The sequence below is a fragment of the Patiria miniata genome, unplaced genomic scaffold (genome assembly GCF_015706575.1).
Source record: "Patiria miniata isolate m_02_andy unplaced genomic scaffold, ASM1570657v1 HiC_scaffold_20, whole genome shotgun sequence".
In the NCBI taxonomy this organism is placed as follows: domain Eukaryota; kingdom Metazoa; phylum Echinodermata; class Asteroidea; order Valvatida; family Asterinidae; genus Patiria; species Patiria miniata.
Window position 1 is genome coordinate 17,745,466 of NW_024037059.1, and position 19,614 is coordinate 17,765,079.

Consider the following 19,614-nt stretch of genomic DNA (forward strand, 5'->3'; position numbering starts at 1 on the left):
GGCTGTCTATAAAAACGACAACTTGTCCTTTGTAGATCACCAGCCGGTCTCACCAATATGGCGTCAAATTCGTACACTGTGCGGCTCTTTATTAGCTATCCAGTCTTTATAATAGAGATCAGTGGCACACACACGCGGGCGCACGTGCGACCGCGTGCGGTGCGGTGAGAGAGGAAAGGACTTGAAACGTGTCTAAAACGATGTCTGTTTTAGCTGCGACAGTAAACAGCCGTCGCATCATACGAAAATAAAACGCAATGTGCATGCGTCAGTTGGGAGAAAATGGCAGCTAGCAGTATATGGGTGCGCGCCTGCAAATAAATTCCCATAGACACTAGTGCTAAATGTCCATACTTCAAAATTCATTTAAAAATACTCAGAACTCTCACAGGTATTCAAGCTGCACAGAAAAATGATGATCAACATGTCATCTTTCATTTTCTTTTCAATTTTGGGTGGGTTGACCATTGACTTTTTGAGATATTCTCACCCAAATAAGAACACCCCTAAAACGAATGATGTTTCCCGAACTGGAAAAGTAGCCATTTTGAAAAAGAATCCCTCCACAACATGGCTAAATAGCGCCACTTTCGGGCCAGATTGCATCCAAAATGATCAGAATTGGAAGCTCCAAGTCCAGGCCAGAGGTTCAGTGCCACATGTCTTCAATTCCCCAATTCCATGGTTCTCAGAACTCTCTAATATAGAATATTTTGAGGGTATAACTTTTATTTATGAGCTCGGCGGACGGATTTTTGGTCTATTTACAGGCGTGCACCCATATAGCGGACTGACTTCATGAACCGGGGCCAGAGTTTTCCTCAATTTTCGTCAAATGCAAGTTTTGACGTACAAATAGAATTCAAGACAGCTTCATATGTGAGTACTTATTACATGGGCAAAATAACGTCCAGTGTGTGTAACGGAGGGAGTCAGAGGGACACGTTCGACAGGTTTGAAATGACATAAGAACATGGCGTAGTTTACAAGCCACGTTCACGGGTCTAGGTACAGGTTGGAATAAGCCTTTTCGGAGTTCCAACTGCGCATTCACAACCTGTGACAATGCGCATTATTTGTCTCAGATGGCCTTTGACATCATCGCGCCACTGACTTTACAAAAAGGCTGTTTGTGCATTGTGGGTACTGTCAAAGGGCATTTGATACAAATAATGTGCGTTGTCACAGGTTACGAATGCGCGCAGTTGGAACTCCGAAAAGGCTTATTAGGAAGTGGCTGTGATCATCTTTCTACGGAAGACGGATAGTGCCACTCATTGAGTGAAATTATTTTTTTGGTGCGTGTGAAAATATTTTTTTTGTATAGCGGCCGCCACTTATTATGTGGCGGCCGCCAGATAAATAAGTGGCGGCCGCCACATAAAAAAAAGTGTGAAAATATTTCTTTGTACAGCAGCCGCCACTTATTATGTGGCGGCCGCCAGATAATAAGTGGCGGCCGCCACATAAGTCGTCATAATAAGTGGCAGCCGCTGTACAAAAAAACATTTTCACACCTACAAAAGAAATATTTTCACACTTTTTATGTGGCGGCCGCCAGATAATAAAAAAGAGTGTGAATACATTTTTTTGTACAGCGGCCGCCACTTATTATGACGACTTTGTGGCGGCCGCCACTTATTATCTGGCGGCCGCCACATAATAAGTGGCGGCCGCTGTACAAAAATATTTTCACACGCACCAAAAAAATATATTCACACTCATTGAGTGGCACTATCCGTCTTCCGTATCTTTCATACGTTTAAGTTAACAAAATATATTTCATTCCGTTTATAGCCGATATGCATTGCTTGAATTAAATTTTGTATTAGTATATTATTTGTTAGTGTAAGGAACGCGCACGCGCCCCTGGATGGAGTCGAGGCTGGAACGCGAGTCCCATTACATTGTCGAGTGCAATTTGAGTCCTCCGCGCAAGTTTAAACTTGCGCGCACGCAAGTTTAAACTTGCGCGTGCATTAATTTTCTAGCTACAAATTGCGCTCGCAAGTTTAAACTTGCGCGCTACATAGATTTTTCCCACGCATGCAAAGCCGCCCAACTAATTTTTTTCCTGGAAAACTCATGCAGATATGTAACATTATTTTCTCCAATTAATAGCACCACTGTGCTTCGTGAGACATAATACTGCAAATAAAATGTTTCAAAAAAGGCATTAAGGCATTGGCCTTAATGCCTTTTTTGAAACATTTTATTTACAGTATTATGCTAATGATGTTGACTGTGTGGGCTTAGAGATAAGGGGTGGTAATGCGAACAATTTATGCACTTTCATGATATGTATTATTGTTTATGGCTCTTTAGGATTTTTGTTAAATAAACAACATATTTATTCATTAATTCGAATTAATTAATTAAATTAATAAATTAAATTTATTAATTAAATCATTAATAAATTTATTTACTTTTTAAAATAATTACCATTTTATATGCATAGCGTTTTTAAGTTAAAGCACGTAAACATTAGTGAGCCTGCAAGTAAAATAATTGTTTAGAGTAATAATTTAAATTAATTAATTAAATTAGTAATGAGTTCATTAAATGTTTTTCAAATTATGCATTCTTGAAGTGTACACAGTGCTCGAAATGTTATTAAAAGTATTTTTAATAACAAAATGAAATATTGTACCGTCCAATTAATTAATTGCTAAATTAATAAAAGTAGTATTTCTTTAAGAATATGTACTTTTTTAGTACAGTACATGTAATATAATTTAAAGCATTTAAAAAATAATGTAAATGATTACTATAACGTCAAAAATCTTGAACAATTGAAGGGATGATAATCATTCTCGGGTTACCCCTAGGAAATTGTGATTTATTTACATTTAAGAATATAAATAAAATGCTAATTAGTTTTACATATGCAAGGTAAAAAACCTTGAAGCAAGTTGTCTCCATTTATGAACAACTTCAGTACGCTTGGCTGGTCCCCTTCCCGCCCTCGCCCCCTAAAAACTTCTCTGATATGTACTGCTTAATATCAATGTTTCTTTTCATTGCCGCTAATTGAATTCCACTTTTTATTAATTTCTTTGTACATTAATTTATTCCATTATTTATTAATTTATTTCTCCTTGTGTTTCAAACATTTATTTTTCTTCATCAATGAAAATCCCGCCCGCAAGGTTCTCAAATTGCGATCGCCTTTGCGTAAGTTGTAACGTGCGCACGCAAATGAAAATGGCGCGGTGTAATTTGCGTGCTGTAATTTGCGTGTAATTTCGGGAGTTCCTCGCGCCAGTTTTAACTTGCGTGCGCAAGTTTAAACTTGCGCGGGGGACTCAAATTGCGCTCGACAGTACCACCGGCATAACAGCAATTGAAAGTATTCCCTGGGCCGTTTTTTCCATCCGTGGCAACTCGAATTGACTGACCAGCTGACGGGGGAATTAAATATAAGTTTCGCTAACAGATATACCGGTATCTGGAAAGTAGTCTTCCTCGACATCGAGGGACAGCCAACATCAACAGATACACCTCACTGCAAACCTATGAAAATGGAGACAACCGGTAAAGAGCTCGTCGATTTGCGGAAGGCCACATATGACCACGGGTTTGCTGCAGAAAAAGGCGGCGACCCGATGTCTGGATTTTACAACTTGTGGGCAGGAAAATACGATCAGGTAGGCCAGAACCACTGAACAATAGAAAAAAGATATTCGTTAATAATACATTATCAACAGGCATGGCAATTAATTTATAGTGTGAGCTTCTATACATTATTATGACGTCCATTCAGGCATGGGTGTAGCCAGGATTTTGTCGGGGTTGTTAGGGGCCCGCTTTTAATAAGGGCCCCGAAAAATTGGGATTCTAGACGTTCTGAAATCTGGGGCAATTTCCCTTTCACCATTTGTGTCTGTTAGCCAAACGGATCATCATGTAAATGTGGCAGGGCCATATTTTACTTGTAGTGTTTAACGTATTTGTGTTATTATCGAGTTTGGAGTCATTGAATCAGCTACTCTGAATCTGCAGCTAAATAAAAATGTAGGCCACATTTTTGTATTCGGGGACGAAATAGTTAGGAGGGGAGATGTTAAGATCACCAGTAAAAACAATAACAGGGGACGACAATGTCCCCCCCCCGCGATATTTTTTTCCGTACGGCGTTTTTCTGTACTCATGCATACTATGGGCGTATTTCGAAATACTTCAAGCAGCTCCATGGTTCAAGTCAGGTTCTCGGACTTTATTTTCCCTTGACAAAAAAATCCTCCAAACCACATAGAAAAATGTTCCAAATGACTAACAAACGTTTTTAAGAGATAAAAAAGAAGTAAAGAAGTTAAAAAAGTATCCACTGGGAATCGAACTCGCACAATCGGGTAGCATCCATGTTACTACAGCAGGGTCGATATGGTAGTTTTAAACATTATATTATTGCATATTTAGGGCCCTCCCGCACAATTCTATATTATACTATATATACTATATAAAATCGTCCCGCCCTCCACCGATCGACGCCATACGGTGGCACCCTGCTTCAGAACGACATGACTTACCGCGTGCATATCGCATGCACATCATTTTCTATACGTATTGAAGGGCCTACCCATACTAGAGCTATAGATTAGCTCTATGGGCCTATACCTACATGATGTACATGTACAATGTACATGTACATGTACATTACAGCGGCAGTTGGCGAAATCGAAAGTTCTGAGAGAGACCCTAAAACATGTTTTTAAAAAAGAAAAAAAAAAGAACGCGGTGTGTGTTGTGTGGGTAGGCCTTTTGTGGCAAACTGCGGTAATTTCGAAGGCCCTAGGCACAGTGCCTGTGCCAATTTGGGCCTGCGTATTTTTACGGTCACGGGGTCGAAGCGGCAGGTTGGCGGAGTGCACCTTCCACCTCTGTGGATAAGTTGAAATTCCCAGCTGAAGGCACATGGAATGGGTTAACCCGTACCGGTGATTCTCGGGCAAATTCCCGGCTTGGAATAGCATTACCGGAACGTTACCGGTAATTTCGTTATCGTCTGTATCGTATGCTGTCTCGGAAGTACATGTTGTACGTGCACTTCTTTGGTCGAGAGTCGAGTGCATTTTTAAAAGTATTTTCTCGCATTGAAAATTTGAAAAGGTTCTCAATCCCAGATTCATAGATTTTCAATTATTTTTGCAATGACTGATCTTCACTGAGATAATATCTCTATACGACGAAAAAGTGGCGTCAGTGTGCCATATAGTCTTTCCATAGTGGAAAGGCTACAGTTTTGCACTTATATGCAAACCCCTTGGTTTCGTAATACAAGACGGGAACATGAAATAAAATAATATTCAACTTTCAACAACTTTCAACTTCACCTGTAGTTAGAGAAATGCAGGCCTACACGTACACGTACGTGGCTTTTCGTAATCTTTTAAGTTTTATTGAGGCCGCGCCCGGCGCGCATTTTGTCTTCTGATACGCGTGCAGGAGTTAAGTCATTTCATAGATATAGACCGCTTGCAGACGCGTTCGATAATCGACGCGCGAAGGCGCGCGACGCCATGTTGTGGGACAAGCGCATATCTATCCATGCACATTTTGTCCCACAACATGGCGTCGCGCACCTTCGCGCGTCAATTATCGAACGCGTCTGGAAGCGGTCTATAGAATAAAAGACTAGATCGGCAGCGCGTGCATACGCGCGGCCTTGCATGGAGGGTCACGTGCTGGAGGAAAGATACAAATTGCGCGCTAGACGTGACGAACGCACTGCCGTTTACGCGCACAATGCAAGTTTATTTCTGTGACTTGAGACCTTCAATGCTATTAATAATTATACACAAGAGAATAAATAAGAAACACCGTTCTCATTATGTTAAAATCCCAGTCTACTCTTGTTGTTTATTTCAATCAGTATCTCTTGAACATAGATGCTGATGATTATATGACCAGGGCCTACTTAGCAAACTCGGTTGTCTTAAAATCGGTTTACTTTGCAGAAAACAAACTGATTATCGATCCCGTAGCTGAAATCAAAAGTCACCAACGTGTAAGAGTGCGTGAGCGCAGCGCTTAAATACTCGGTGCGCACTAGCTCGCGCGTGTTGAGCTAGGTCACGTGCTGGAGGAAAGATACATTTAGCTTCATTACTTTACGTTGATTTGTTGCGCGTCCACGAGACTGAGACAACCAAAATGGCGCAGATTTATCGCACAGTGAATGGGCGCGTGTGGACGCGCTGCCGATCTAGTCTTTTTATTCTATATCTATGAGTCATTTACCTTAATACGCACGCGTGGAACATATCCAGTGAGTACATTTTCTTTCTTAAATATTGTGTTTAAAGCTATAGTCCATCATTTGCAGCCATCCGAAAAGTAACTGGCGTAATTATTGTTGAAAAACAAACTTGGTTGAAAGATAGTAAGGGAACTAAACTCCCTGTGAAATTATTCTTTCTGGGAAGCTGTCATTTTGAAGTAATTAACGAAAGAAGGCATTTCCAACGGTGATTCTTAAGAAGCACCGTAGGAAAATTTAAATTAGTAGTTCGTTTTGTTATTCAGCGCAGCGCGCACAAGTTTTGGAACGACGCACACGCGCGCGCGGTTGTTATAATTCGTCGGATCAGTGCGCTACGTCGCGTATAGCTGCAATTCAAAAAAATTCAAAACTTGATTCAGTAACTTTTGATTTGAAATTGAGATCTTAGAATGCTGTTTTTTTCGGAATGTACAGCTGAAGCTTAGCTGAAACTTCATCAGGTTAGTTGCTCAGTATCCTTCATTAGATTTTGAACTCTTTTGTTGCTTCAAACGAACAAAATGCACAAATTACAAATGATGGACTGTAGCTTTAATCAAGTCCTATACTATACTCATCGACGAAATAACATTCACTTTTTTCATGATTCATGGCCTGGAAGATTTTTTTTATATACATAAAATAGGGCCTATGTAAAGGGAATTAAGTACGAAAACCATAACGGATCGGTTCAAAAAATTGCAGTCAATATGGTTTGCTTGCAAATTTCAGATTTTAGCGAATGTTTATCAAGGTCCTCGCAATTTGGCAGCCCTTGCATCCGAGTTCATCACTGATAAATCTTCAAGGATCCTTGATGCAGCATCGGGAACAGGGATGGTTGGACAAGAGGTACAATATAAATGGTGGCTATTAGATGGAACGGTCGGGGCGATGTACATTCAATACTGCGTTTTGCCCTTCACCGACTTGGGCATTGTATATATTTTTTTCATAAACACTGCCTGAAGCCATGTTTGTGAGATCAATTTAGTTGTGACAGTGGCACCCGCTGCTATATCAGACTCGAACCAGCCAGCTGGCCTGACAAGCTCGGTGGACGAGTGGTAAGACGTCTGCACTATAGGAAGCAGGAGGTTGTAGGTTCGAGTCCCACCGAGTAGTTTGATTTGCACTTGATAAAACAATTCTCCACAACTCTTGATAAAAATCTGGATAAAGTGAAAAACACTTGATAAAATCTGGAGTTGATTTTAGTTTATCTTCTACCGACAGCTGAAGAATCTGGGCTACATTTGCATTGATGCTCTAGATCCTTCCCAGGATTCCTTGGATAAAAGCAAGGAACTTCAGTCTTGCAACGAGTACATATGCGACACGCTAGACGAGCACCAGACGAAAATCCCCGACAGTAATTATTTCTGCAAACTCAACTTAATAATAATTCGAAAACGAATTGCACTTGGGAAGTTCTTAATATTGTCTGTTATATAACCGACATACAGATCCTTGTCATTTGATTGGTGGAACTCACATCACGTGCCATTCGTTATTACTCCCATTCACGCCGGGGCTGAAAAAGTCCCATTTGCCCATGGAGAATGGGAAATACTGCCTTGCAATTTGACCATAAAGCTTTGGATCCTACATTTTCATTCTGATCAGGCTGTTGCCATTTCTTTTGCCAATAATGAACCATTTTTATTCTTTAAGACTACTGTACCGGAAGTAAAGTACACTTTAATATGACATTCATAAATACCTAAGAAAGTTTACGCATTCCTATTGGTCGAGAGCCCGTCACGTGGCCGGTCTTAAACGGATTATAAAGACATGGCTAGCTGGTCTTAAACACTTTTCCAGTGTCACAATAAAATGTGGACTCCTAAAAATCCAGTGCCTCTTATCGTTTCATTGGTTGAACGTTCACAATCCTCACGTAGGCATGCGCAACACTACCAGGGAGTCAGAATTTTAAAGTTCTAAATTCAAAACGCAACGCGCCAGGTGCGTTCTGCGCGACATCGCGCAGAACATGATACGCGCGCGTCAATCTCCATAAAAGCGTTGTTTACATCTTACTCGCCAGCTGAACACTCCATTATTTTGCAAGAGGGATGTTTCAAAAAGCATAAAGTGAATTTGTTGAACAAAATCGGGATGTTTTGAACGAATTATATGATTTTTTCTTACCGAAAAGGTATTTATGAATGGTATTCCCTTAATATTGTAAATGTACTGTAAGTGACAGTGCCCAACTGACTGAATTTGACAAAATTAATTTGATTTATTCATGTTTCCATCGTCTTCCAGATCAATACGATGCCGTGGTGATGTGCGGTGCCTTTGGTGTGCCTGGTCACGTGACCGATGCGTGTTTTCCAGAACTCATCCGTATTACGAAGCCGGGTAATAAAAACCGCACAAACATTAACAAAATAAATCAGAATTGTGTATATAGTCCTGTCCATGGGACTTTTATATTATTAATACATGTATTATTAATTATTTCTGGTAAAACCAAGGATTCCCACAAATGCGCCCTAGACACTGCAGCTTGTAAGCCTGAAGAAACCCGTAAAGAGAAGAAAATGAGAAGAAATAACATTTTTAGAGGTGGGAGGAAAACCCCAGAAGAGTATTCTAGGGCCAACCCATGGGATCAGGTAGGGATTGACTTGACGCATGTGGACCGTACCAGGGCAGGAATCGAATAAACTTGTTGCCCGATCTTTGAAGCATTTTGCTTTTTATTGAATTTCAAATTTAGGAGGATACATAATGTTTACGTTCTCCGAAAGCGTGATAAACCGATGGAATAGCCAGACGGAGGCGGCCATCGGAGCACTCAGCCGGCAGGGTCGATGGGAACTCGTGGAGTATCGCTGGGTACAGTACCTTGTCAGTGAAGCCTTGAAAGAAAAAGCGAAGGTACCTGTTCTCAGGATCTTACCCAAGTAAAACACAATGCTCTTTTTTTGAAAAAAAATCTGTTGAGTTTATGGTTTCAATCGACGGGTTTTTATTTCCATACGACTTGAGTTTAAGCACAGGTGTAAAACAATTTGGATAGCGCGTGCTGTGACCATTTTGAAGCTACGCGCTGGTTCCGAATCTCTCAATTCGAATATAGTACGGGAACCAATACACAATGTATAACAACATTATAATCAAATTAAAAGAGAATAAAATAATGTCTAAAAATTTTTGTCTTAACAGAATTTGATTTGAAAAAAATATGTAAGTCAAAACTTAATTTTACTTCACGGTAACACAAATGAACCCATTCAATAAAAAAAAGGTGAAAATTGTGGTTAAATAAGGATAGTTTTGTTTACAATTCCATTGTTATGCAAGTAGTAAGATGGCGGACGGGTGACTTCACCTCATCTAATGGACTATCCGTGGTATTTGTAGCCGCCACATTGTGTGGGCTTTTGTTCTGTGGTTGAAGTCTTGAAGAACTCATTAAAAGAAATACGTTGCATGGAAAATTTGGTGATAAAGTTTGCATTAATTAACATCCAAAACGAAATGCCTTTGTGATTGTATTGTAATTAAATGAAATGTTCAGCTGTCGATATTGGGGGATCACCACGCGCCTGCCAAAAGCTTTCAGTTCCGGGAAATGAATGTCAGTGTCATTAAAAATGCATCATTTTCATTACCTGTATAGAAACAATCTGTGTAAAAACATCAAATAAATGAAATGAACACAGTTGAATATCATGTTCTATCAACTCAGTGACATACACGTTGAAGTTGCATTTATTGACGGATCATTGGAAATTACCTACATTTCTTGATTAATTTTCTTCTAATGATATGACAGCAAGCCAGATGGAATAATTTCAAACGGTGCTTAGTACCAGCATACGATCTGTACATGTATAAGCTTTTTGATAATATTTGGATAGGTTAGTTTTGGGATAAATGCAAATGGTTCTATATAATTTGAACAGACTTGAGATATTTATAGGCCTATAACTATAAGGTTGTTCAGAGCCTTCTATGGAGAAACGTCACACAATTGCTTTGATATAGCTCATCCTATAAATAAAAGGTCCTAAGTGTGATATTTATCCTGTCCAGTGTTACCTTGGTATAGTGCACAATGTGCTTGATAATTTGCCATTCACGTATCATAACGTATGACTGCAAACGCTTTTTCATTTGTTGGGAGGTGGTTTACTGTTCATAATCATTCTTGTAGTGCATCAGAGTTATGAAATCATAGATGTCAGATGTATCAGGGACAGGAAAAATGTGGACCCCAAATTTATAGAATGACCCCTATCGTAGACCCTATACTTCGTCCACAAATTGTTAACAAGAGTAATTATCGGGAGTGTTTCAGAAATCTCCACACATGTTCCTGGAATCTTTAAACTGTTTAAAATAAAAGTATACCTGAATAATGTAAAAAAAAAAAAAAAAGAGTTGTGCTCTTTAATTATCTGTGTTATATTATGTGCTGCACTGTGGGTGGGTCTGTACGTGATGGGGTCGAAGTCTGTATGGGGGTCGAAGTCATATGTTTTTGTATGCGGTGTCTGGGGTAAAAACAGAGTCAATTCGTAGCAGTGCGAGCATGGCGTGAGTTACAAAAACACAATTTTTATTCAATTAAACTGTTACGATCTTAACGAAACAATATGCAGTATCACATTTCATATTAATATTAACAAATTGGAAAAGAAATTAATATTTTCGAGAAGGCATGGAAGGCGTGGACGAATGATCGCGAAAACATGTACTGCATGTTGTGAATAACAACACCAAGTACACGATAAAAAATCCATTACTAGTATAATACTAGCCAATTGCGGTATCGAATCAGGATACAGGAAGAAAGTTTCCTATCCAGGGTTTACTATTGGAAACCGTGTTGGAAATAAAGTAAGCACTGGGGACGAGGTTGGGGGTCAGCACTCTATGACTTGGCTTTTGGAAATGCCCTTTGACATGTTTGAGATTCCTTCCTCCATGTTGATCCATAACTCTGAAATATTTTCACGCAATTGACATTTGGATCATGGGAAAAAATTTGGGTGGTAAATCTGAGTTTTTTACTCACCATGACCTCGCGTCTCCGATCTGACGAATGCAAGGTTATGTAATGATGTTCATGCATGTCATGTGTGTGTGTTTACGTCCGTTGCGCGTGCGCTGATCTTCGCGTGACCTCAGAAGGTCAACTGTACATTGGGCTCGACCATTTGGGATCGATGGAGGGGGGTATGCTTTGCATTGCGCAACAGTACATGTACGTCATTTTGGCGCGACGCTGCGCTGTATGGTTACAAGTTGTTAGTTTTGGTGGACTGTTTACTGATGAATCTTTTCATCCCTTTTTGTCAAATTCAAAAACATAACGAAACAGTCTCAACTGAAAACAATTCATGATTAAAACACTCGAGTTTGAAATCGATATGGTTGGAACTAAAATTAGACCCGTGAACGTGGCGTTGTATACAACGCCACGTTCTTGTTTCATTTCGAACCTGGCGAAATCGATCCGACATACATAATTCCGTATGGGTGTTGAGTTCTCCTAGGAATCTAAATTTGCCCGTCCGATTGTTTCGGCTGTGTAATTTCGACGAAATTTGCCCATCAGTAAAGACCCATACGAACGTGTAGAAATTAGATTTTAACCTGACCCTGACAAATAACCCCGGACGCGTCCGAGTCGCTTGGACAGATTGACGGCTGTTTCATGTCGCAACCCCGAAAAAAAAACCCGCAGACGATTGGCTGCTCGGCTCATCTCGTGTACAGCAGTACGTGTGTGCACACACACGCGGGCGCACGTGCGACCGCGTGCGGTGCGGTGAGAGAGGAAAGGACTTGAAACCTGTCTAAAACGATGTCTGTTTTAGCTGCGACAGTAAACAGCCGTCGAATCATACGAAAATAAAACGCAATGCGCATGCGTCAGTTGGGAGAAAATGGCAGCTAGCAGTAGCGGACTGACTTCATGAACCGGGGCCAGAGTTTTCCTCAATTTTCGTCAAATGCAAGTTTTGACGTACAAATAGAATTCAAGACAGCTTCATTATGTGAGTACTTATTACATGGGCAAAATAACGTCCAGTGTGTGTAACGGAGGGAGTCAGAGGGACACGTTCGCCAGGTTCGAAATGACATAAGAACGTGGCGTAGTTTACAAGCCACGTTCACGGGTCAAGGTACAGGTTGGAATAAGCCTTTTCGGAGTTCCAACTGCGCATTCATAACCTGTGACAATGCGCATTGTTTGTCTCAAATGGCCTTTGACATCATCGCGCCACTGACTTTACAAAAAGGCTGTTTGTGCATTGTGGGTACTGTCAAAGGGCATTGAGACAAATAATGTGCATTGTCACAGGTTACGAATGCGCGCAGTTGGAACTCCGAAAAGGCTAATTAGGAAGTGGCTGTGATCATCTTTCTACGGAAGACGGATAGTGCCACTCATTGAGTGAAATTATTTTTTTGGTGCGTGTGAAAATATTTTTTTTGTAAAGCGGCCGCCACTTATTATGTGGCGGCCGCCAGATAAATAAGTGGCGGCCGCCACATAAGTCGTCATAATAAGTGGCAGCCGCTGTACAAAAAAATATTTTCACACGTACACAAAAATATACTCACACTTTTTTATGTGGCGGCCGCCAGATAATAAGTGGCGGCCGCCACGTAAAAAAAAGTGTGAAAAATATTTTTTTTGTACAGCGGCCGCCACTTATTATGTGGCGGCCGCCAGATAATAAGTGGCGGCCGCCACATAAGTCGTCATAATAAGTGGCAGCCGCTGTACACAAAAATATTTTCACACCTACAAAAGAAATATTTTCACACTTTTTATGTGGCGGCCGCCAGATAATAAAAAAGAGTGTGAATACATTTTTTTTGTACAGCGGCCGCCACTTATTATGACGACTTATGTGGCGGCCGCCACTTATTATCTGGCGGCCGCCACATAATAAGTGGCGGCCGATGTACAAAAATATTTTCACACGCACCAACAAAATATATTCACACTCATTGAGTGGCACTATCCGTCTTCCGTATCTTTCATACGTTTAAGTTAACAAAATATATTTCATTCCTTTTATAGCCGATATGCATTGCTTGAATTAAATTTTGTATTAGTATATTATTTGTTAGTGTAAGGAACGCGCACGCGCCCCTGGATGGAGTCGAGGCTGGAACGCGAGTCCCATTACATTGTCGAGTGCAATTTGAGTCCTCTGCACAAGTTTAAACTTGCGCGCACGCAAGTTTAAACCTGCGCGCACGCAAGTTTAAACTTGCGCGTGCATTAATTTTCTAGCTACAAATTGCGCTCGCAAGTTTAAACTTGCGCGCTACATAGATTTTTCCCACGCCTGCAAAGCCGCCCAACTAATTTTTTTTCCTGGAAAACTCATGCAGATATGTAACATTATTTTCTCCAATTAATAGCACCACTGTGCTTCGTGAGACATAATACTGTAAATAAAATGTTTCAAAAAAGGCATTAAGGCATTGGCCTTAATGCCTTTTTTGAAACATTTTATTTACAGTATTATGCTAATGATGTTGACTGTGTGGGCTTAGAGATAAGGGGCGGTAATGCGAACAATTTATGCACTTTCATGATATGTATTATTGTTTATGGCTCTTTAGGATTTTTGTTAAATAAACAACATATTTATTCATTAATTCGAATTAATTAATTAAATTAATAAATAAAATTTATTAATTAAATCATTAATAAATTTATTTACTTTTTAAAATAATTACCATTTTATATGCATAGCGTTTTTAAGTTAAAGCACGTAAACATTAGTGAGCCTGCAAGTAAAATAATTGTTTAGAGTAATAATTTAAATTAATTAATTAAATTAGTAATGAGTTCATTAAATGTTTTTCAAATTATGCATTCTTGAAGTGTACACAGTGCTCGAAATGTTATTAAAAGTATTTTTAATAACAAAATGAAATATTGTACCGTCCAATTAATTAATTGCTAAATTAATAAAATTAGTATTTTTTTTAAGAATATGTACTTTTTTAGTTGTACAGTACATGTAATGTAATTTAAAGCATTTAAAAAATAATGTAAATGATTACTATAACGTCACAAATCTTGAACAATTGAAGGGATGATAATCATTCTCGGGTTACCCCTAGGAAATTGTGATTTATTTACATTTAAGAATGTAAATAAAATGCTACTTAGTTTTACATATGCAAGGTAAAAAACCTTGAAGCAAGTTGTCTCCATTTATGAACAACTTCAGTACGCTTAGCTGGTCCCCTTCCCGCCCTCGCCCCCTAAAAACTTCTCTGATATGTACTGCTTAATATCAATGTTTCTTTTCATTGCCGCTAATTGAATTCCACTTTTTATTAATTTCTTTGTTCAATAATTTATTCCATTATTTATTAATTTATTTCTCCTTGTGTTTCAAACATTTATTTTTCTTCATCAATGAAAATCCCGCCCGCAAGGTTCTCAAATTGCGATCGCCTTTGCGTAAGTTGTAACGTGCGCACGCAAATTAAAACGGCGCGGTGTAATTTGCGTGCTTTCGGGAGTTCCTCGCGCCAGTTTTAACTTGCGTGCGCAAGTTTAAACTTGCGCGGGGGACTCAAATTGCGCTCGACAGTACCACCGGCATAACAGCATAACAGCAATCCCTGGGCCGTTTTTCTATTCGTGGCAACTCGAATTGACTGACCAGCTGACGGGGGAATTGAATATAAGTTTCGCTTACAGATACACCGGTATCTGGAAATTAGTCTTCCTCGACATCGAGGGACAGCCAACATCAACAGATACACCTCACTGCAAACCTATGAAAATGGAGACAACCGGTAACGAGCTCGTCGATTTGCGGAAGGCCGCGTTTGACCACGGGTTTGCTGCAGAAAAAGGCGGCGACCCGGTGTCTGGATTTTACAACTTGTGGGCAGGAAAATACGATCAGGTAGGCCAGAACCACTGAAAAATAGAAAAAAGATCTTCGTTAATAATACATTATCAACAGGCATGGCAATTAATTTATAGTGTGAGCTTCTATACATTATTATGACGTCCATTCAGGCATGGGTGTAGCCAGGATTTTGTCGGGGTTGTTAGGGGCCCGCTTTTAATAAGGGCCCCGAAAAATTGGGATTCTAGACGTTCTGAAATCTGGGGCAATTTCCCTTTCACCATTTGTGTCTGTTAGCCAAACGGATCATCATGTAAATGTGGCAGGGCCAAATTTCACTTGTAGTGTTTAACGTATTTGTGTAGTGCTTAATATCATTATCGAGTTTGGAGTCATTGAATCAGCTACTCTGAATCTGCAGCTAAATAAAAATGTAGGCCACATTTTTTATTCGGGGACGAAATAGTTAGGAGGGGAGATGTTAAGATCACCAGTAAAAACAATAACTGGGGACGACAATGTCCCCCCCCCGCCCGCGATATTCTGTACTCATGCATACTATGGGCGTATTTCGAAGTACTTCAAGCAGCTCCATGGTTCAAGTCAGGTTCTCGGACTTTATTTTCCCTTGACAAAAAAATCCTCCAAACCACATAGAAAAATGTTCCAAATGACTAACAAACGTTTTTAAGAGATAAAAAAGAAGTAAAGAAGTTAAAAAAGTATCCACTTTGGATGTAATTTGGACCCTAAAATCGCTCTATTTTGCAATGGAGTGTAGGCATCGTTTTTCAAAATGGCGATGGACTTCAGGACTATTTTCAGGGGTGATCATCTTCAGATGGAAATTTCTCCTAAAAGTCATCAGTTGACCCCCCGAAAATTGAAAAGAAAATGAAAGATGATGAAATAAGCTTTAATTTGATGTGTGTCTCGAACACCTTGGAGAGTTGCGAGTATTTTTCCCGAATTTTTGAAGTGGGAGCATTTACCATTCTAGTTCGCGCGTGTTGAGCTAGGTCACGTGCTGGAGGAAAGATACATTTAGCTTCATTCATCATCATCTAGGCGCTTGCATCAAGTTGATCTGACATCGCGCACTCTGTAAGTGTTCTCCACTGTTCTCTGTCTGATGCCACGTGCCAGGTGCATCGATCTTTGATGTTGACCCCCGTGGTTGTCAGGTCCTTGTTTACTCTCTTCAGCCACGTGGTTCGTTGTCCCCCTCTTGGTAGCTTGTTCTTGCGGATTGCCTCTAGAAGTGCTTGCTTGGCAGGAGCTTCCTCGGGTAGTCTCAGGAGATGGCCTGTCCACCTAAGACGTCTTCGGGTAATGGCAGTACTCCAAGGGATCTCGTTGGTTCTCCTGTACGGTTCTTTATTGGTGATCTTCTTGGGCCATTTTATATTAAGGATTGAACGCAAGAGTCTTCTGTGAAATGCATCAATGTTCTCTTCTAGTGACTTAGTCAATGTCCATAGTTCGCTGTTGTATAGAAATACAGATGCTATGAAGGCACGGAATGTTTTGAGTTTCGTGTTGTTTGAGATTGCATCACTGTTGAAGACATTCCTGAATTTGTTGAAAGATACCATCGAAAGTATTTTCCTTCTGGTAATATCTTGCTCAGTGTCGAGAAAAGATCCCAGGTATTTGCATTTCTTCCAACTGGTGTTGCTTCCGTTTCTACTGATGAGGTGTTTCTCTGTCTTAGACGTGTTTACTGTGAGGTTTCGCTCTTTTAGTAGCTCAGGTGCCTTCCTCTGCACAGTTACTTTACGTTGATTTGTTGCGCGTCCACGAGACTGGGACAACCAAAATGGCGCAGATTTATCGCACAGTGAATGGGCGCGTGTGGACGCGCTGCCGATCTAGTCTTTTTATTCTATATCTATGAGTCATTTACCTTAATACGCACGCGTGGAACATATCCAGTGAGTAAATTTTCTTTCTTAAATATTGTGTTTAATCAAGTCCTATACTATACTCATCGACGAAATAACATTCACTTTTTTTCATGATTCATGGCCTGGAAGATTTTTTTATATACATAAAATAGGGCCTATGTAAAGGGAATTAAGTCCGAAAACCATAATGGATCGGTTCAAAAAATTGCAGTCAATATGGTTTGCTTGCAAATTTCAGATTTTTGCGAATTGTTATCAAGGTCCTCGCAATTTGGCAGCCCTTGCATCCGAGTTCATCACTGATAAATCTTCAAGGATCCTTGATGCAGCATCGGGAACAGGGATGGTTGGACAAGAGGTACAATATAAATGGTGGCTATTAGATGGAACGGTCGGGGCGATGTAGATTCAATACTGCGTTTTGCCCTTCACCGACTTGGGCATTGTATATATTTTTTTCATAAACACTGGCTGAAGCCATGTTTGTGAGATCAATTTAGTTGTGACAGTGGCACCCGTTGTTATATCAGACTCGAACCAGCCAGCTGGCCTGACAATTAAGCTCGGTGGACGAGTGGTAAGACGTCTGCACTATAGGAAGCAGGAGGTTGTAGGTTCGAGTCCCACCGAGTAGTTTGATTTGCACTTGATAAAACAATTCTCCACAACTCTTGATAAAAATCTGGATAAAGTAGAAAAACACTTGATAAAAATCTGGAGTTGATTTTAGTTTATCTTCTACCGACAGCTGAAGAATCTGGGCTACACTTGCATTGATGCTCTAGATCCTTCCCAGGATTCCTTGGATAAAAGCAAGGAACTTCAGTCCTACAACGAGTACATATGCGACACGCTAGACGAGCACCAGACGAAAATCCCTGACAGTAAGCATTTCCGCAAACTCAACTTAATAATAATTCGAAAACGAATTGCACTTGGGAAGTTCTTAATATTGTCTGTTATATAACCGACATACAGATCCTTGTCATTTGATTGGTGGAACTCACATCACGTGCCATTCGTTATTACTCCCATTCACGCCGGGGGCGGGGCTGAAAAAGTCCCATTTGCCCATGGAGAATGGGAAATACTGCCTTACAATTTCACCATAAAGCTTTGGATCCTACATTTTCATTCTGATCAGGCTGTTACCATTTCTTTTGCCAATAATGAACAATTTTTATTCTTTAAGACTACTGTACCGGAAGTAAAGTACACTTTAATATGACAATATTGTAAATGTATTGTAAGTGACAGTGCCCAACTGACTGAACTTCAAAATTAATTTGATTTATTCATGTTTCCATCGTCTTCCAGATCAATACGATGCCGTAGTGATGTGCGGTGCCTTTGGTGTACCTGGTCACGTGACCGATGCGTGTTTTCCAGAACTCATCCGTATTACAAAGCCGGGTAAAAAAAACCGCACAAACATTAACAAAATAAATCAGAATTGTGTGTATAGTCCTGTCCATTGGACTTTTATATTATTAATACATGTATTATTAATTAATTCTGGTAAAACCAAGGATTCCCACAAATGCGCCCTAGACACTGCAGCTTGTAAGCCTGAAGAAATCCGTAAAGAGAAGAAAATGAGAAGAAATAACATTTTTAGAGGTGGGAAGAAAACCCCAGAAGAATATTCTAGGGCCAACCCATGGAATCAGGTAGGGATTGACTTGACGCATGTGGACCGTACCAGGGCAGGAATCGAATAAACTTGTTGCCCGATCTTTGAAGCATTTTGCTTTTTATTGAATTTCAAATTTAGGAGGATACATAATGTTTACGTTCTCCGAAAGCGTGATGGACCGATGGAATAGCCAGACGGAGGCGGCCATCGGAGCACTCAGCCGGCAGGGTCGATGGGAACTCGTGGAGTATCGCTGGGTACAGTACCATGTCAGTGAAGCCTTGAAAGAAAAAGCGAAGGTACCTGTTCTCAGGGTCTTATCCAAGTAAAACACAATGCTCTTTTTTTTTTGAAGAAAAAAAATCTGTTGAATTGATGGACTTGAGTTTAAGCACAGATATGTAAAACAATTTGGATAGCGCGTGCTGTGACCATTTTGAAGCTACGCGCTGGTTCCGAATCTCTCAATTCGAATTATTGTACGGGAACCAATACACAATGTATAACTACTCCCCACCGTACATTATAATACAATTAAAAGAGAATAAAATAATGTCTAACAATTTTTGTCTTAACAGAATTTGATTTGAAAAAAATATGTAAGTCAAAACTTAATTTTACTTCACGGTAACACAAATGAACCCATTCAATAAAAAAGGTGAAAATTGTGGTTAAGTAAGGATAGTTTTGTTTACAATTCCATTGTTATGCAAGTAGTGATGGCGGACGGGTGACTTCACCTCATCTAATGGACTATCCGTGGTATTTGTAGCCGCCACATTGTGTGGGCTTTGGTTCTGTGGTTGAAGTCTTGAAGAACTCATTAAAAGAAATACGTTGCATGGAAAATTTGGTGACAAAGTTTGCATTAATTAACATCCAAAACGAAATGCCTTTGTGATTGTATTGTAATTAAATTAAATGTTCAGCTGTCGATATTGGGGG

General features: G+C 39.9%; 1 protein-coding gene across 5 annotated transcripts; it reads left to right on the forward strand.

The window, feature by feature from the left end:
- The first annotated feature begins 820 nt into the window (after window positions 1-820).
- Window positions 821-19,518, forward strand: LOC119727673. Of its 5 annotated transcripts, none has more exons than XM_038199671.1 (6): window positions 821-879; window positions 3,437-3,647; window positions 6,995-7,114; window positions 7,499-7,634; window positions 8,537-8,632; window positions 8,994-10,833. In XM_038199671.1, the coding sequence occupies exons 2-6, from the start codon at window positions 3,516-3,518 to the stop codon at window positions 9,182-9,184; spliced, it is 675 nt and encodes a 224-aa protein (XP_038055599.1). In that variant the 5' UTR covers window positions 821-879; window positions 3,437-3,515; the 3' UTR covers window positions 9,185-10,833. The 5 variants fall into 5 exon arrangements, with proteins under 5 accessions (XP_038055599.1, XP_038055602.1, XP_038055600.1 ...); XM_038199672.1 differs by having other exon boundaries at window positions 833-879; window positions 3,425-3,647; XM_038199670.1 differs by lacking the exons at window positions 3,437-3,647; window positions 6,995-7,114; window positions 7,499-7,634; window positions 8,537-8,632; window positions 8,994-10,833 and adding exons at window positions 14,958-15,180; window positions 17,272-17,391; window positions 17,782-17,917; window positions 18,351-18,446; window positions 18,808-19,518 and having other exon boundaries at window positions 840-879.
- Window positions 19,519-19,614: the final 96 nt, after the last annotated feature.